Consider the following 18,133-nt stretch of genomic DNA (forward strand, 5'->3'; position numbering starts at 1 on the left):
TAGTCAAGTGAAAACACTGTCCAGAGATGGAGGCAAAATGGTAGTTACTATGCTCATTGAACAATCATTTTCTTGATTTAGTGCTTGAGGATATTGTTGAGGGCAGCAATCATTTAGAAGGGAGGGAAATGTCCATCCTTGAACATTCAGGATGGGTGCCTGCAATATTGGTCACAGCTTTGGGTCATTGTGTCATTAGGTGTGAATGCGTCCAATTAGGATGGTCAAAGGGTCTGATAATGTGAATTTACCTAGGTCACTTTATGGTTAGGGTGATTGAGTTTTGTAAATAGATCTCAAGGCTCATTTGTGCACTTTATATGGGGTGTCATCACACATTCTCTCTAAGCCCAATGGTTGTCACCTATATACGTCACGATGGTGTGGGTTGATGGTATGGGATGCTAGCTCTTATGATGTGAATGTGGCCTATTTTGCTGCTGGTCCTAGTCTCGGAGTTGAGCCCCTTCAAATGTGCACTTTATGTCCACTACACTTGCACTCTAGGCACAATGGCCATCACCTCCATACGTTAGAATGTTGTGGGTTGGTGGTATGGATGATAGCTCCTGTGATGTGAATGTGGCCTATTTCGCTGCTGGTCCCAGGCTCGGGGATGAGCCCCTTTGGCTCTATGGCTAGTGGTGAGTTTGATGTCTATATCCTTATGGTTCTTTCTATGCGACTATGTCTAGTGTTGTGCTTGTGTGCAAGTTGGATCTTGGGTGGACATTTCAAGGAGCGCTTTCAAGAATGCTGACTATATATTGGTGGAGATTAGAGATCCTAATTGCAAATATCACCCTTACTACTCTTCTCTTTCCCGTTCCTCCTTCCTATGTACGCAGGTGCACAAGGCTAGATTAGAGATCCTATCTGCAAATATCACCCTTACTATTCTCTTTCCCGTTCCTCCTTCCTATGTAGCCAGGTGCACAAGGTGTTGGAGCAAAGACCTTCAAGCTATTAGGATGAGATTGATAAATAGCCAATGTTGAGGAGGTTCCTCCCTTCCTTTCCTCAGGATGCTCATAGACTCAGTAGCCTAGCTCTTCTTGTTGGGTGTTTCAATTCAAGTGGCATGCTTGTTCTCTAACGATTCCTTGAACACTTTCTTCATGTGGACTGTGGTGAATAGAGGATAGTGGGGGTGGCTTACCTTGACCCCTTGAGGAGGAGGATTTGTGTTATCGGGATGACTTGGACATTCTATCCATACATTGCTTGAAAGGAAAACATTCATGAGTGGAGGCTTTGCATGTGGAAGGGTTGCACCTTGATGAGTTGGATTGGGATCTAGGGAGTGGCGTAGGCCAATCTCATTAGTTTTGGAGGACTCTTATGAGTTTTTGTGAGAGGAAGAATAGTTCAGCTGAGAGTATAGTTGACAGTGTAGAGTGTGAGAGCACGATACCCAATGCAATAATCTGAAGTGTAAGGTGCAAGTATAAAGTACAACCCTTAAACCTTAGGGTTGTAAGAGCGTTTACACCCGAAGAGTGTAAAACACAATGAGTGCCCAAACTGTGTAGCATAGGCATATAAAATGAAAGAAATAAATCTAGGTGAAAAAAACTCTTGTATGGAGTGTAAAAAGTGCCCCAATGTCCTACTAAAGATCATGGACACTCCTCTGCGAGTGTAGGCATGAGTCAAACCCAACAAACCCCCTTGGAGTGAAAGAGTGATCAAGATACAAAGGTCATCCACCAAAGAAGATCAAATTTAAAGCATTGCGAAATGCTTCAAATTTGTCACGAGGAAGAGCTTTGGTGAAGATGTCTACCACATTACTGGTGGTAGGATAGTAGACAAGACTGATATCACTTGCATGTAGTCTCTCTTTGACAAAGTGATAATGGATCTTAGTGTGTTTCGTGCATGCATGAAACATTGGGTTTTGTGCCACTGCAATGGCTCTTGACTGTCATTGAAAAAAGGAGTAGGATCCATGATAGATATATCCAAATCAGCTAACAAGTGTCTAATCCATACGCATTCAACTGTGATAGTGAAAGCTGCTTTATATTCAGCTTCACATGACAATGTGGCAATGGTGGATTGTTTTTTGCTAAGCCAAGAGATACAAGATGAGCCAAGAAAGAAACAATTGCCACTAGTGGAGTGACGAGAATCATACTCACCAGCCCAATCAGAATCACTGTAAGCATGTAAGTGCAGTGGTCCCACCTTGGCATAAAGCAATCCAAGAGTCCTAGTACTTTGCAAGTAATAGAAAACACGCTTGACAGCTTGCCAATGTGACATGCGTGGCTGATGCATATATCTGCTCAGGGCTGAAATTGCAAATTGTATGTTTGGCCTTGTGTTGCATAAGTAAATAAGACATCCAATTGCTGGAGCATATGTATGGATATCAAACAAGTCACTGTCATCATGCAATGATAGCTTCAATCTAGGTTCCATTGGTGTAGAATCTTGTAAGCCAAACCTCACAAGAAGTTTACGAGTGTATCTCGAATGTGACAATCCAATGCCTCTAGCATCATGAACGAACTGAATGCCCAAGTAATAGTTCAAAGGACCCAAATTTAACATCTCAAAAGTTTGCTGCAAATTTTGTTTGAATGCTGAAATCTGATCAATATGTGTCCCATAAGCAAAGACACATGACCATCAAGGATTCCCTCTCTTTATGTACGTAAAGGGTAGACTCTAATGAGCTGTTTATGAATCCTTGTTTGAGTAAAAAGGCATCAATCTTTGCATACCAAGCTCAAGGAGCTTGCTTCAAACCATATAAAGCCTTTTTCAGCTCGAAGACCAAGTGTTTGGATCCCTCAATTGCAAAACCAATGGGCTGTTGTATATACACTTCTTTTTGAAGTTCCCCATGTAAAAATGCAGTCTTTATGTCAAGTTGATGCATAATCAATTCATAATGGGCAGCCAAAACAACCATAGACGTGATGGTAGTCATGCGGAATGTAGGAGCAAATGTTTGCTCATAGTCAATGCCTTTCTTTTGTGTGTGGCCCTTGGCCACAAGCTTGGCCTTATATTTGTCAATGGATCCATTTGCATTCCTTTTTAGCTTATAGACCCACTTTGTACCAATAGCTTTCTTTCCAACAAGCAAGGACACTAAATACCATGTTTGATTCTTTATGATGAAATCAAACTCAGCTTGCATTGCTGCCATCCAATGCACACTATGTTATGCATCCTCAAAACATTCAAGCTCCTCATCATCAAGTATATCTACTACCATAACAAACTCCATAGTATATGTGCCATTGTGTATACAAGCTTGCTTTCTAGTACGACTAGCAATAGGAGCATCCAAATGACTATCTTTCATAGTCTGCAAATACCATCTACCTTTGCCTAGCCTCTTGACTATGTACAAGCTCTTGCTGAATTTCAAATTTAGCACCTTATTGAATATTTAGATCAGCCATGGGCTGATTTTCTGCATTACCCAATGGAGCATCTGGCTGAACATTAAGTTCACTTGTTGCTGAAGCTCGAGTTGTATGACTGAAAGAAATGGGCAGCAGCCCTTCAAATACATCATTGGCAGCCTGATATGTGTCAAAACCAGAAAGGGATAATTTTGATTTTTCATCGAAAACCACATCCCTACTAACAAATACCTTTTTAGAGATAGGATCATATAATCTATATCCTTTGCTCTCATTGCTATACCCCACAAAAATGCATTTAACAGCCTTGTTATCCAACTTCTTTTTGAGTACCTTGGGGATGTGTGCATATGCAAGATACCCAAAAGTACAAAAATGCCCAACAGAAGGTTTCTGGCTATTCCAAGCCTCAAAAGGCGTAACATTCTTTAATGCCTTGGTGGGGCACCTATTCAAGACATGGCAAGTACACATAACTGCTTCCATCCAAATACTGTGTGGCAAGCTCTTTGCTTTCAACATACATTTGGCCATCTCCTTGAGTTCTATCTACAATCCCATTCTGCTGTGGTGTATAAGTAGTAGCATATTGATGAACAATGCCTTCTGCTTTAAAAAGGAATTCCATATAGAGGACATGTATTTCCCCCCTCGGTTCGAACAGAGAGTCTTTACCCTACGGCCAGATTGATTTTCATCAAGTACTACAAAAGCTAAAAATGCATCACACACTTTTGACTTTTTCACCAAAGAGTAGATCCGACAAAAACGAGTAAAGTCATAAATGAAAGTGACAAAATAGTAACAGTTACCCAATGACTTTGTTTGCATCGGGCCACATACATCTTAGTACACAATTTGTAGTTTGGCAGTTGCTCTAAAAGCAACATCACGGGGAAACGAAAACGATGCATTTTTCCCAAAATACATCCCTCGTATATATGCTCAGGAGGTCTCTCCAAGAGAGGTAAACCATTAAGCATCTGTGTACGCTGCATAAGCATCAAGCTACCATGGTTTACATGCCCCATGCGAGCATGCCATAACTCCACCTATGACATAGCAGGAGTGAGAGTGGACACTAGATAGACCGATTGATCAACTGAAAAAGCAGCGGCTGCCTGGCACCATTTGCAGCACCTGCCTGCTCTATCCGCCACCTGCAGCATCTCAGCGCTGCCCCGCCCACCAGCTGCCAGCACAACTGCCACCTGAGCCAAACACCACCGCCCATTGATTGTGCCACTTGCACCTCTGCTTCTTGTGCCCTAGGCACCACCAATTCCCTGCGCCCTGGTCCAACCTGCCACCTGCATCACGCCCACCACCTATTCGTCTCCAACCAAGCACTGCCAATCTTTCTGGTCCGCCAACGCTCCCCAAGCCCCACTCCAGCTCGACGCCACCTGCAATGAGCCGCCGCTCGCCTGTCCTACCCAATCCGCATTCGCCTACTAAGCCATCCACTTAGCTGTCTGAGGCTCTACTGGTGGTGGTGGAGCTGCTGATGATGTCCGAGGAGCTGTTGATGATGGCCGAGTGGTCAGCTGAGCTGAAGCTCTGCTTTTATACCAAATGCGAGAGGAAGGATAGATCAAAGCTCAGTTAAGAGTACAATTGATAGTGTAGAGTGTGAGAGCACGACACCCAATGCAATAATCTGAAGTGTAAGGTGCAAGTACAAAGTACAAGCCTTAAACCTTAGGGTTGTAAGAGGGTGTTCACACCCAAAGAGTGTAAAACGTGATAAGTGCCCAAACTATGTAACATAGGCATATAAAATGAAAGAAATAAATCTGGGGGAAAAAACCTCTCGTACGGAGAGTAAAAAGTGCCCTAGTGTCCTACTGAAGATCATTGACACTCCTCTGTGAGCGTAGGTGTGAGTCAAACCTAATAGTTTTTTCTCCCACATAACGTGTATCAATAGATAGATTCTAATGCAGGTGGATGATAACTAGTCTGTGACTAAATAAAGCATCATTGAGCCTTTTAGATGTACTTTTTGGAAGCACCTATGGGGTGGTGATTGGGAAGGGTTTCCTTTTTCTTGTGCCTAGTTGCTTAGGGGGGGACTTGCAGTTGGTAGTTGGCAGGCAAACATGCAGCAAGATGTGGTCTAATAGAAGTTAATCACGTCCATGATAGTGCATGTAGACTCTGAAGCACTGCCTTTAATCTTGCAAGGCAACCTGGTCGGTATGGAGAGTGACTAGCAGGATTCTGCACTGCTTGACAGCAGGAGCCCAAGGTGTACCACTTGGGGAGCCTTTTACTGGAAGTGCACTAGCCAAGGCCTGTACTTCTCTACAAGGCCGAGGTGCAGGACAATCTTCATCAGTCAAGGCTAGGCACCTGTTCAATGGTAGACTTAGAGTCTTTGCCCAACTAAGAGTCTTTGCCCAACTAATAGGTGTTAGAACCTTTGTTGTTGCAATTGGAGGCCTGGAAGCTAGTGGGAGCCCGGCAGGGTGGCATATTTGGATGGCCTTTTCCAGCTGATGTGTAGTGTGGAGAGCCTTGGAGTGCACATGTGTCTGGAAGAGCTCCGGTTTAGAGTTTGTTTTCACGTGACGGGTGTTAGCAGATTAGTTAGCTCATGGTTGAGTCTGTACTTGTGGTATAGTAGGCTGGGCTCAGAGATTATTTAGACATTTTATTTGCCATTGTTTATTGTGGTTTAGGCATTATTTGCAGCAAGTCGGTCAGCATTTAATGCTGCCCGACCAGTCATATTTTAGGCATTTATTTGGCCTATTTATTGTCAGCCTCCCTCCTCCACATTCATTCATCACTTGACAGTTTCTGGGGAGAGGGAGCAGGTGCCAGTGCCTTCACAGCCGGTGACTCACATTGCTTTTGTATTGTCTCATGTTTTGGTATATGGATTCCATTTCCCGAGCATACATCTGAGTTCTCATCTGTATTGTGTTCTTTCTTTCCCTTTCTCTTTTGTCTTGTGTTTCAGCAGTTTATTACAACTTATGTTTACGCTTCCATTGCTGCACCACTTCTGACAACGGGATGATATGTTCCCCCTTTGATGCTGCACTCCCCTGTCAACCTTTTTCCTGATTTCTCTCACTTCCCTGAGAGGCTTATACATGTGTGATGCAGACACTTTCTGCTCCAGCCATGCTGTCAAATCCGTGTACTTCCTTGTTTGACTTTGAGTAATATAATCAGACACATACTAGAAGAAAGTTACGAACATTTGCAGGAAGGGGCATCATATCATTTGTAGTAACATTGTGGCTTGTTGTGCAGGTTTATAAACAGAGGAGGATAGCCGAAGAACTTGTCCATCGAGCAGAGAAAGCAGGCTATAGAGCAATTGTTCTTACTGTTGATACCCCTAGATTAGGGCGCAGAGAACCAGATATAAGGAACAGGTAGGAGATGCTATAAGTAGCCAGTTTTCACTTTCCTTGAACACAAGTTAATTTTGTGATTATGAACAGGTTTGTCTTGCCACCTGGTGTAAGCATGAAGAATGTAGAACCTTTTCTTGCTATGCCCGTAGAAGAGGTGTGTTATTTTTCATATTTTCAACAGCTGTGAGTAGTTGAAAGATTCTTACAAAAAAAAATTACACATGCTTTGTTTTTCACAGCTCTTTCCAATTGTTTGTATGGTAGGCAAAAGAGGGAGATGGGAGACTGGGAAGTTATAAGATGTTAAAGGCAAAGGAGAGGGGGTTTTAAAGTACGAAATATGTAGACTTACAGAAAAAGCATAAGAAAACAATATGTTCTTTTCATAATGGAGTCATGAGAAAAGAAACTACCTGAAAAGAGTTAAGGCGTGCTCTTAATTTTAGTGGTCTTAATAGAACAACTAACACAAATGATGCAAATGGATCATGGGACTCGAGTGCCATTTATGCAAATACAAAACAGGCCTCGCACACCACCACAGACAGAAAACCTGTGCCGCCCCCCCCCCCCCCCCCCCCCCCCAATGGAGTCCCCTCTTTCCCATTTGGGGCTTTGTAGATATACCATGGCGTTGCCTACAAATGCACTTATATAGGGAGTAGTAGTCACTCAAGCTCTGCTTGGGATGTGCTCTACATACGATTCCTTGTGCTTAGTGGTGAATCCTCACATGTGCAACGTTACGAGTGCGTGTAGTCTTGAGATGTGCCTACATGTACCTTTCTATGTCATGAACACAAGGATTCCTTATTGATATATTATGTGTCCCTTTCCGCTGTGTCATTTCTATGTCTTATAACAAGTTACCACTTGAAGTCTCGTGAAGGTTTATAAGACTTGGTATTAGAGCAACTCTATCAAGGAGCAAACTAGCTCAATAGGGGAGTAGACTCATGGTTGTAGAGGAGATTTTGATGCAATGCAAAGTTGACCCACAAGTATCAATCAAGCTGTGAAGGAGGCTTGATGCGATAAGGACATGTGGCATACCGTCTGAGATGACTACCACTTGGAAAGATCTCAAGATATGGAAGGATACCTCATTTGAAGAGGAACTCAAGTTGTGTCATTGGCTCAAAGCTGTAGAGGATTTGGATGAGGTTGACTACTAATTGATTATGGTGTGTGAGAGAGCCATGCTATGGCAAGTCAAGATGGCCCAAGACCTCGACATGGGGCTATAAGGAGATATAATCCTAAGATGGGACTAAGAGATTGCCTTTGGATTTGAAGAAGCACAGGAGCAGGCTGAATCGTACGTGAAGTAGATGAGAGCTGATAAAGTCCAAGAGCTAAAGAGTGGAATGAAGCCAACCAAAGAGGAGTAGAAGAGCAAAGAGAAGCCAAAAGAGAGCCCAGAGAAGGAGGTGACATGTGAAGATGAATTCTGGATAGATAAAGATGACGAATAAGCCAACTATGACCCTGAAGACGAGCACGAAAGAGTTGACTATCTAGAATGAGACTACCCCAAAGATCAATAGATTACTACCCAAAAGAAGAAGAATGCTACTACCCTGAAGAATACCCTAGACTACAACTTGGAAGCATAATATCTCTACAATGAGTACTACCCTAAAGGTGAATTATCCTACATTGAAGAGTATCAAGAAGAATGTCAACCAGTAGAAGAACCCAAGGAAGTTCAAGAAGAAGTAGAAGAGATAAAACACTATGTTAAAGGAGAAGCATGGAAGATAGATGCTAGATTGAAGCTAGAGAGAATCATGAAAGAGTTAGACTACAAGAAAGAAGATGAAGATAGGTGGACATGTGAGAACAATGAGCCCTTGCACCCACAGGTTGCAACCCACTAACTTGAAGATAAACTAGTGTTGGAGGAGATAAGAGTTTGAGAAGGGAGAGGAGACATTCAACTTCTTCAATCAAGAAGTTTCACCTCTACCTATTGAGATTGAGGGTGAGGCTAGTGTGGTGCCCATCTTTGAGGCACGGGATGCCTTTGAGGATGAAGATGATGAGGACGCAGATGAAGAGATAGACTTGAAAGATGAAGATGGTAGGGTGAAAGCACCTTGGGAAGGGAATTCTATACATGGAGTCAACACTTCATTGTGTAGGGGTGAGACCCTAACATCAGGAGGTGAGATAGGTGAAGTAGAAGAGAAGGAAGAAGAGAAGAACCCAAAGCTAGAAGTAGAAGAGCTAGACAAAGAAGAAGAGAAGTAAGAAGAGTTAGAAGTAGAAGAAAAGTCATGCGAAGAAGAGAAGGGAAAGGATAAGCTTGACCCGATCAACACCTTGACCTTGACCATGTGAACACTAACAACAAAACAATCCCACCAAGTTCGACGATGATAGACTAGGAAGAGAGTTAGATGTGAAGAGTGAGAGCAAGAATAGATAAGTAGAAGAAGGAAAGAGGAAGAAAGTTAGGAAGAAGGAAGAGAGATTAGAAAGAGGCGGAGGAGCCAACTTAGATAAGAGTGTGTGGAGAGCTAGAAAGCCAAAGAAAGAAGATGAGAAGCAAGAAGAAGTTAGGCTAGAACAAAAAGAGCAAGTCAAGAAAGAGATACGCATGAAGGCCAAAGAAAAAAGATGGAATATGAGTTAGACTTGGGCAAGAAGGTGGAGAAAGAAGAGGAGCAAGAGATAGATCTAGGCAAAGAAGGCCGAAAAGATGAGTGAAAGATAGATAAAGAAGGGAAAAAGAATGAGGAGATGAAGGCGAAACAAAATGCGGAGAAACGGAGGTAAGCTGCTAGAGCCAAGATGAGAGATGAGAATGAGGATGCCTCCAAACCCCCCCAATCTAAGCTTGTGGATAAGGATGAAGCAAACTTTGCATTCGATCTAAGGCCGCACCCTATCCTAGCCGAGTTAGATCAAAGTAGGAACCAAGTGCACTTCAACAATGGAGTCATTGGTTATGCCTTTGAACCTGAAGAGGCAAACCCTTATGAGCTTGGACAGAATGAGTCAGAGAAATAAGCCTTGAAGAAGGAAGAGCACAAGGGAGTACTAGTGTTATGGTCTGACTGAGGTGACTTTGTGCCATGGAAGGGAACCTTGCTAGTTGAGCCTTGGAGAACCCTCCACAACTCACTCTTAATGTGAACGTCTTTGGACTATGGAACTTGTTGGGACCATACTCAATGTTGCTAAAGATTGAGATCTCAGCTTTTAGGTTGCAAGAAGTGCAAGACGTTGTCATTCTGATTCTATGGATTCATGACACCCCAAGCACTTCAAACATGGGCGTCACCCTAGACACCAGCTTAATACCTCTACTTTCGATGCCAAGAATCCAGTCCAAGTGTGATGACTTAGTCCGTATCCCCAAAGAAATTCAATTCCAAATGAGGCTAAGAAGAGCGAAAGAGGTGCCATGCACTAAGACCGCACTTCAATGTAAAAAGACAAGCTCAACCAACCAATTTGTCTAAGTTCAAGACAAGCAAGAAGGATCCAGTAAAGAGGCCAAAGAAGACAACCCAAGTGCTTGACTTGGCGATGAGGGCAAAGGGTCTTGGCAAATGAACCTAGAGATGCAAGTCCCCAAGGCCCAAGGCTAAGGCTCGAAGGAAGGGAGGAACTACACAAGGAGCAACCTAATGGACTGCCTCCCTTAAGGTGTGGTACAATATGGCAACAACTGAGCCACCATGCCTTGACCCCAACAATGTGGCAACTTGGGATTGTGCCTACAAAGCTTGGCATCCAAAGCTATAAGAGGCAAGCCAAATAAAGTTAAGGCTTTGAAGCCTCCACTCCTCAAATCTTATTGAGTCGAGGGTGGTTTGGAATGAAAATCAATAAAAAAAAAGAATCTAGATGGGTAGACTCTAGCCAACTTGATAAAAAAAGCTGTGTTAAGACCCCGAGTCATACTGTGGCAAAACACTGGCTAGCTTTATAGGAAAAGTCGTGCTGAGACCCCAAGTTATAGTGCGGGAGACACTGATCAGCTTGATAGAAAAGGCTACGTTAAGACCCCGCTAATGAATTGTGAATCCTAGACCAGCAGACACTGACCAGCTTGATAGAATGAGTTGTGTTGAGACCCCAGAATGAGTTAAAGGCAAGCCCACCTTAGATTGCTGAGGACATCAATCCATTGTGCAGGGGTGAGTGTGGAGTCCCCTCTACCCCATTTGGGGCTTTGTAGGTATACCATGGCGTTGCTTATGAATGCACCTATATAGCGAGTAGTAGTAGTCACTCGAGCTCTGCTTGGGATGTGTTCTACATATGGTTCCCTATGCTTAGTGGTGAACCCTCACATGTGTGGTGTCAAGAGGGTGTAGTCTTGAGATGTGCCAACATGTTGTATCTTTCTATTTCATGAACACAAGGATTCCTTATTGATATATTATGTGTCTCTCTCCATTGTGCCATTTCTGTGACTTATGACCCGGGGGGGGGGGGGGGGGGGGGGCACTTTTTTTTTTCTTTTCTGTCCTTTTTGGACAAAACCTTTTTTCCATTTAGGTTTTGGTGAAAGGCAATGCATATAAATAGCTGTAAGAACAAGGGTATTATGGGACTTGGGTCCAGCTGAATCTGGGAAGGAGTAAACAAACGAACCCCTAGTGATGCCCTCATGTTTGGGGTTACCCTCTGAGAGATTGGTAATGCCCCATGTCTAATTGCATGATCTGCTGGAAAGCTCCACAAGGAATACAAAGTCACATGATAGCTGTGCAATCCTTGCCATTTGAGGAAGCGAACTGCTGATCAAAAGTCCATGAGCCATAAGATTATGTGAGGCGGGGGATGCTAATTGCTGTGTGGGATACCCCCAAGATCACTCTTGAGCCTCCTATGAATTCATAACTTCTCTGAGCATGTATTGCTCTCAGGCCTCCAATGCTTATTCTTGCTGCCATGTCTACTAGCTAGTGCTAGCTGAATAATCAAAAATGAGGATTGAGGAGTTGTTGGCCATGCTCTAGCCATTCCAATAACTATGCCACTTGTAAAAATGGTTTGCCCTTCCAAAGTATAGCTGCAACTTGGCCAGCTCCTGAACTTGCTAGCAAGGAAGCTCTAATGCTCCCAAGTGCTCCTTCTGTGAATCCGCTACCTTGTGAAGCATGAATTTCATTGTCATGTAAAAGAGTCTCTAGGATCCATCTTGTTTGCAACACATGATTGCTTAAGTTACTTCAATTATGGTAAACTGGGGCAGGTCACATGACTCCATCTCCATAAAGTAACATTTGTCTCAAAGGAAGTGCGCTTTCCTTATGCTTTGAAGGTTTCCCATTGACCAGTTTGTAGATTCATAATTATTGGCATGCTCATGAGTCTGAGGTGGTGCAAGCAAGCCTTTTTATGCAGTTTTCACTGAAGTATGATCTGAAAGATGACATTTTGTGTGACTATGGCCCATCTTGAAATCTATGACATGAAGTGCAGCTAGGGGTTCCAACTTCCAAAGGCGCTAATATTTCTGTAACCTATCTCTAAATAGGCTAATTGTGTATCCCAATCCCCCAAATACACTTCTCTTCATCTATCTCTTGAATATTCAAAGTTCAAGCATTCACCTCTACCACTTATCTCTTACTGTTGAGTCAGCCTCTTCCTCTCCCTCTTCTACTTTCACCTACATCTACATCTTCCTCTTCTTCTAGCGAGCATGAGACTCTTTCTATTGATGTGTTTGAGCCTAAGGATTCTGTATAATGTGATGTTACGCCTTAGCCTTGGCCCTTTAGTATGTACTCTTAAGTCTTTTCATAATATGTTGAGCTTGTGACTCAATGGCAAGTTGAAGCTTTCCTTTCTATATGACACTTTTTGAAATAGAACATGGCTCTTGGGATTGAACTTTTATACTTAAAGCATTGAAATTGTTTTCTAGTTTATGATATTCAAACTTTTAACTTTCTATCTTCAAGTCACATGTTTTTACGTATGTGTAATATATGTTACTAGCAAAATCAAATATATACATAATCTTTTATGAACATATGAAACAATGCATTCTATTCACAAAATTTGTGTACGTTCCTCACCATACATATTCACAAAGTGAACATATTGTAAGTACCTTGTGGAAGCCTAAAGCTTTTGCATGCATGTGGACAAGTAAGAGCATGCCCATTTGAAACCAACCTTCCTTCTCGGATAGTGTGGTAATAACCTGATTAAGCACTAATTCAGCAAGCATAAAATTCATGTAAATTGAAAAGGCACACTTTGCCACTTTAATCTTGGACATTGGACACCCTATAGGGCCAGCTTGTAAGCTAAGTCTTTGATTCTGTCTTCATTTCTGGCTGCCCATTCCTCTTCTTTTTTCTTCATCTGCTCTAGCCCTTGATTTTGGTATCGGGCTAGGGTGGCAATCACCTGCTCCTGCTCCCACCATAGTGTGTGCATTTGTTATTGCTCTTGGTTTTTACGTTCTACTTGTTTCCTCAATATGGCTTACTTGTGAAGAGTTGATTAAAGCTGGTTGTGCAACTCCTTCAGCTTCTTTGCGGTCTCCTCGTCTCTTTGGTTCCTTGCTACCCGCAGCTCTATCCTTGCCTCTTCTCTTTGCCTCTTCAACTCCTTTAATTCCAGCTTTAGACGTTTGTTTTCCTGTGAGTTAAAGATGCACATGTTCTCTAAGGATATGCGGTTCTCTCTTTCTTTATCATACAACTTCTTTAGACTCTCTTCTCCCTCCCTTGCCCTTAATGCCTCTTTTAGTGTGATTACCTTCCTGTTTATGATGGTCATCACTCTTGCTTGTTCCACCTTGTAGGTTGCGAATGCAATCTTTTCTTCTTCAAGCTCTGCAAGCACGGCCTTTTTCTATTTTGTTGCCTTGTTGAGTTGGCTTTATAGCTCTTTTACCAATTCGTCCTGATCTTTATTGTTGCACATGGCTGAAGGTACCGAAGTGATTGACACTTCTAAGTAGGGTACCTTTGGCCCTTGGTGTGATTCTGCGTCGGCCACTGGTGTTGGTCTCTTTGTTCTTGCAAGGGGGGCTCCTTCGCTGGGTGCAGGTGTGATTTCTTATACTTTGCTAACTATGTATTGTACCCAGGTCATGATGTTGCTTTTGTTAACCGCCCCTTCCGCAGTTCCTTATGTTGGGTGATTGTTGGTGTGGCCATGACTAGTGGGATTGTGTGTAGAGGGGCTTTACCCTTGCCTTTTGCCACCGGTCTTGGTCCTACCTCTTCGGTTGCTTGGTACATTCTCTTGTGCTGGGCTCTTTATTGCCACTTCTTGAGATCAGGAGGGCTGCTCTGCGGATCTCCGAATGGCCAGGGCAATCTTCTCCTCCTGTTACCTAAGTCATTCTTCCTCCTCTTTTTGCCTCTTCCTGCGCTCTTCTTCTAGTCTCTTTGATTTCTCATCTACCTGTAAACGCCCTGAACAACGTAGTATGCTTAACAATTATGATATTCGCTTGTTTTCGAGATTTAATATAAAAGAGCATGAACACTTAAAACTGAAAATGAAAATTACTCACAAAATTACAGCCATGAAAATGTAAAAGTAATGGAGACAAGATTGAGGGTTGAAGATGGGAAACCCCCCCCGAAGGAATGTATTTCTGCTCAACCCAAGTCCCTTAGGGAAGAGCTCAGTTACAATCAACCTGAGAGTGAGAAGAAGTAATTCTCACTCTCACAAGATTATGCAAAGATGTACAAACACACATGCATTATCTTTTATGCAATGATAAGAACTGATTTCTTTACAGTATGAGAGAAGAAAAAGGGGAAATCAGCCTTCTCCATCGTTGAACAGTAGTACATGGATAGGGCTTGCTTCTTGTTGCTAAAATGGAAGAAAGAGCTCGAGAAGGAGGTGCTGTAATGAATTTACAGGCTTGCTGTCCTGTAAAACAGCAGTGATAGAAGAGGGAATATGGAGGAATTTGATAATGGAGAAGTGGGTGATGATAATGGGGATGGATGGGCCCAGTTTCTGGCTATCTATGGGTGATGTACATGAGTTTACAGCAAAGAAAAATGATGCTGAATGAAGAAAAACGAGCTCTTATTTATAGGAGAGGGAAGAGCTAGTACAAAAGGGGAAAGTGGAGTAGCACAAGACAAGTGTCCAGCCACATGTCATGAGATGTGACAAGTGGTGGGACACTTGGAAACTTGTGTGACAAGTGTCTTGACACTTGTCTCTTCTCTATGGCCTTCTTTTTTGGGTTGAATACTGTCAAGAATAGAAACAACCAAATTTAGTAAGCACAGTCAGAGTACAGAACTTTCTATTTTTAGAATGACATCCCTATTTTTTAGGACTAGCATTTTTAGGCTAATTCGAGGCTCCTAAAATTTAGGGATCTCCTAAAATTTAGGGACCCCCCCAATATGGGTGTCATATGAAAGCTTTTTCCGTGTACATTGCAAAAATGGTATCCGAATCTTCATGTGACTTTCCTATGCAAAGAAATGTGCATTTCAAGCTTTCAGCCCACACATGCACATTATACAAGCATTTCATGATCATGCCATCTTGTTGATTGTAACTGTCTGTTCTGGTGGATCTAGCCCACACTTCAAGGCATCAATCCTTTCTGTGTGCGAGTCTAACCCTGATATGCGTGAGTTCTAGTCACAAGCGCCCAATCGGGCCATATAGGTGGAAATGTGAACTATCTTTTCTCTAACCCACCGCGTGGGTCCACCATAACCTGTGACCACTCATCAGTAATAAATCATTATATAGACAAATTAATAAAAAAGGATACAAATTCTGTTTCTATAGAGTTGTGACACTACCCTTTGTAGCTCTCCGTTTTCCTCGGAGGTGGATCGAATTCTTCTTATGGAGATTTTGAGAGTGATCTTTTTCCTCCCCCCTTGGCTCGACAACTCTGAGTCTTGGTGCTCATTGACTGTCCTCTCGCTCAAGGCTTATTGCTGTTGAGAGGGTTGGTCATTCTCCTTTTCATTAACAACTCTCTCCGTATTTTCCTACTGTTCCTTGTGGACTTCGTCTTCCCCCTATTCTCCTGCTGAAAGCGAGATAGTCGGGCTTGTTGGGGTGGGAGAGTGATGCTTTTCTCGGATTGGTGACGGCTTCGGGGTCTTCTCTACTACTACACTTTCCGCCTCCCCTAGAGCTTCCTGAATGATAGCCGGTAACACTTCTCCAAAGCCTACAGTCGAAGCCTTGGAGCAAGATTCTTCCTCTCGGACTCCACTATGGTAGTAGTTGGAGACTCCCCTCCTGCCACCTTGGTGCTGTGGCTAGTATCTTTGCCGATGCGTGTATTGTCTTCTAGATGTAGGTGTTTCAATTTACCTCGTCTAGGACATTTGCTGCAAGGCTCTCTAGCAATGGTACGCCTATTCTATTCATGAGAGCATTATATCTCTGACTTGAGAAAAGGGTGTGGACCATTTTAGCCTGCAGTCGAATGGTGGGATCCAGAATATCAGCTAGGTTGATTCCATCATTTATGTAGATCTTTTTTTTGTTCAACCCCAGCATTCCGCACACATCCCTCTTTGGCCTCTTCTCTGGCTTCTCTGCTAGTCCCAGTGCCTTCTCCACAATCTATGGATTAAAGGCAACTTTCATCCTTCTAGAGGTTTCGCCTTGCCTAATGGTCACCGTGCCACTGTTCCTTTGGATATCAAAAGTCCTCAGGAATTTTGTACATTTGCTGTGGTCAATGTCTTGTCCCACCTTTTCCAGGTACTTGGCAAGGTTACATCGCTCTATCATTTGTGCCATTGCCTCTTCAGATGTCACCACTCCTTCTAGATTATGAATGTTGCGATATTTTAATTGGTTGAATGTTTGGATCTCCATGGCTAATCCGTATCTTCTATGCTCCTCCTTTGAGAAGGGGAGCATGTTGTATTTTTCTTGTTGACCTGCCACTTAGGTTCCTGTCGCTACACAATATCCCACAATTACTTTTCTTTAAAGGGCGTCTCTTGCCCGAAAAGTAAAATTCTTATCCAAGTATGGGTGAAGCATGATATTGTCTTCTAATGGCCGATTCCTAGTTATGGCCAATACTCTAAATGAGATGGGGGCCACATAGCTTGGGTTGTACTCAGAAGTCTTGATGGCACGTCGTTGCTCCACATTGGTTATGATTTGGTAATCCTCTTGAGCCCATGAAAGGCGCAAATTATACCACTTGCGTAAGAAACTGGACTCAAATTTAACTAGTCATTGGAGTTCAGAAAGTTCTTGTGGTGGCTTATGGCCTTGTGAAATTTTATTGCCAATCATCTCATTTGCAATAGTGGAAGTCTTAATAAAAATGGATTTGTATTCTTTTCTAGAACACGACAAGCAATGTATCTCATTTGCTATGGGTTCATCAAGTAGGCCTAGTTCTAGACGTTCATAACTTCTAGCAAATAGTGTGAAAGTTGAATCCAACCGTTGGATGCATGTTGCCAAGTCATCCCCTGTGTCCATGGCCATGTTGGATGCCACTTCAACGATGGATCGTCGTGGCTATGGTGTCCCAAGGTCTGCTGGTGGTTTGGGTTTAGTTGAACAGGACAGGTTGATGCGTGGTACTTCCACTTGATGATTTTCAGTGGATGTGGTAGGCTTGGTTTGCGAGGTTTGAAGTTTGATTGAAACTTTGTTGTCGGGTTTTGCGGTGGTGATCATCTTAGGATCCTTAGGCGGGGGCTTGCTTATGAGTGGTTGCTCATGGACCTGTGGTTGAGCTTTGGGTTGATACGCCATTCGAGCATTTAAGGATTGAGCACCCTTCCTTTTAGTTCTTTTTTTCCTCTATTCACTTGTAACGTGCCTGCTTGTCCGCTTGCGGGATACGTCTTAGCAGCCCATCGGGAGGAGGGTCTAGAAGGCTTCGCCTGGCACTCGCAGGGAATGACACAGGGTTTGCGATCTAGGTCTTCCCGAGTTTGCACCGAGCGGAAGTGTCCAGCCGTTCCCACTTGGGATCGACTTGAGGTCAGGGTTCCTTTCCTATCAGCAAAGTCTCTAGGGAGAAGCTAGCGTCAAGCTCCAGAAGTACCAGTGGACAACCTCTCTGCCATACGGCATAGTCCCATTCCTTTCCCCTAAAACAGAATAAACCGGAAATTCTACATCTACTGATACTACTCTTTATTGTCTTATTATCTCATTGTTTGAGAAAAGTTCCCAGCTAACCGGGACCACCCTTCCGTAGGACGGACCTAAGTCACATCCACCGCACTTTTCTCAGTTTGCTTTAGTTATCTAATTACCTACCATACTATGTTTTGATATGCAAAAGCAGCTTTCTTAATTAATCAGATTAATCACGGGTTCCTTCACGCAACTTAAGCACTGACATAAAAACAATGTTAAGCAAATTCATTTTTCTCCAATATCTACTCTTTATTTATAAAA

The 18,133-nt window shown here is 43.0% G+C and overlaps 1 protein-coding gene across 2 annotated transcripts in view; it reads left to right on the forward strand.

Annotated features, from left to right (window-relative positions):
* Window positions 1–18,133, forward strand: part of LOC148024348 (glycolate oxidase 1-like) — an 87,569-nt gene that overhangs the window by 33,114 nt on the left and 36,322 nt on the right. For both annotated transcript variants that reach the window (XM_087693965.1, XM_087693966.1), the window contains 2 exons: window positions 6,654–6,778; window positions 6,848–6,914. In XM_087693965.1, coding sequence (XP_087550091.1) covers window positions 6,654–6,778; window positions 6,848–6,914 — 192 coding nt within the window. The remainder of the gene's footprint in view (window positions 1–6,653; window positions 6,779–6,847; window positions 6,915–18,133) is intronic.

This window comes from Lygodium microphyllum, chromosome 15 (genome assembly GCF_053477565.2).
Source record: "Lygodium microphyllum isolate KBCC chromosome 15, Lygodium_microphyllum_v1.1.10, whole genome shotgun sequence".
Classification (NCBI taxonomy): Eukaryota; Viridiplantae; Streptophyta; class Polypodiopsida; order Schizaeales; family Lygodiaceae; genus Lygodium; species Lygodium microphyllum.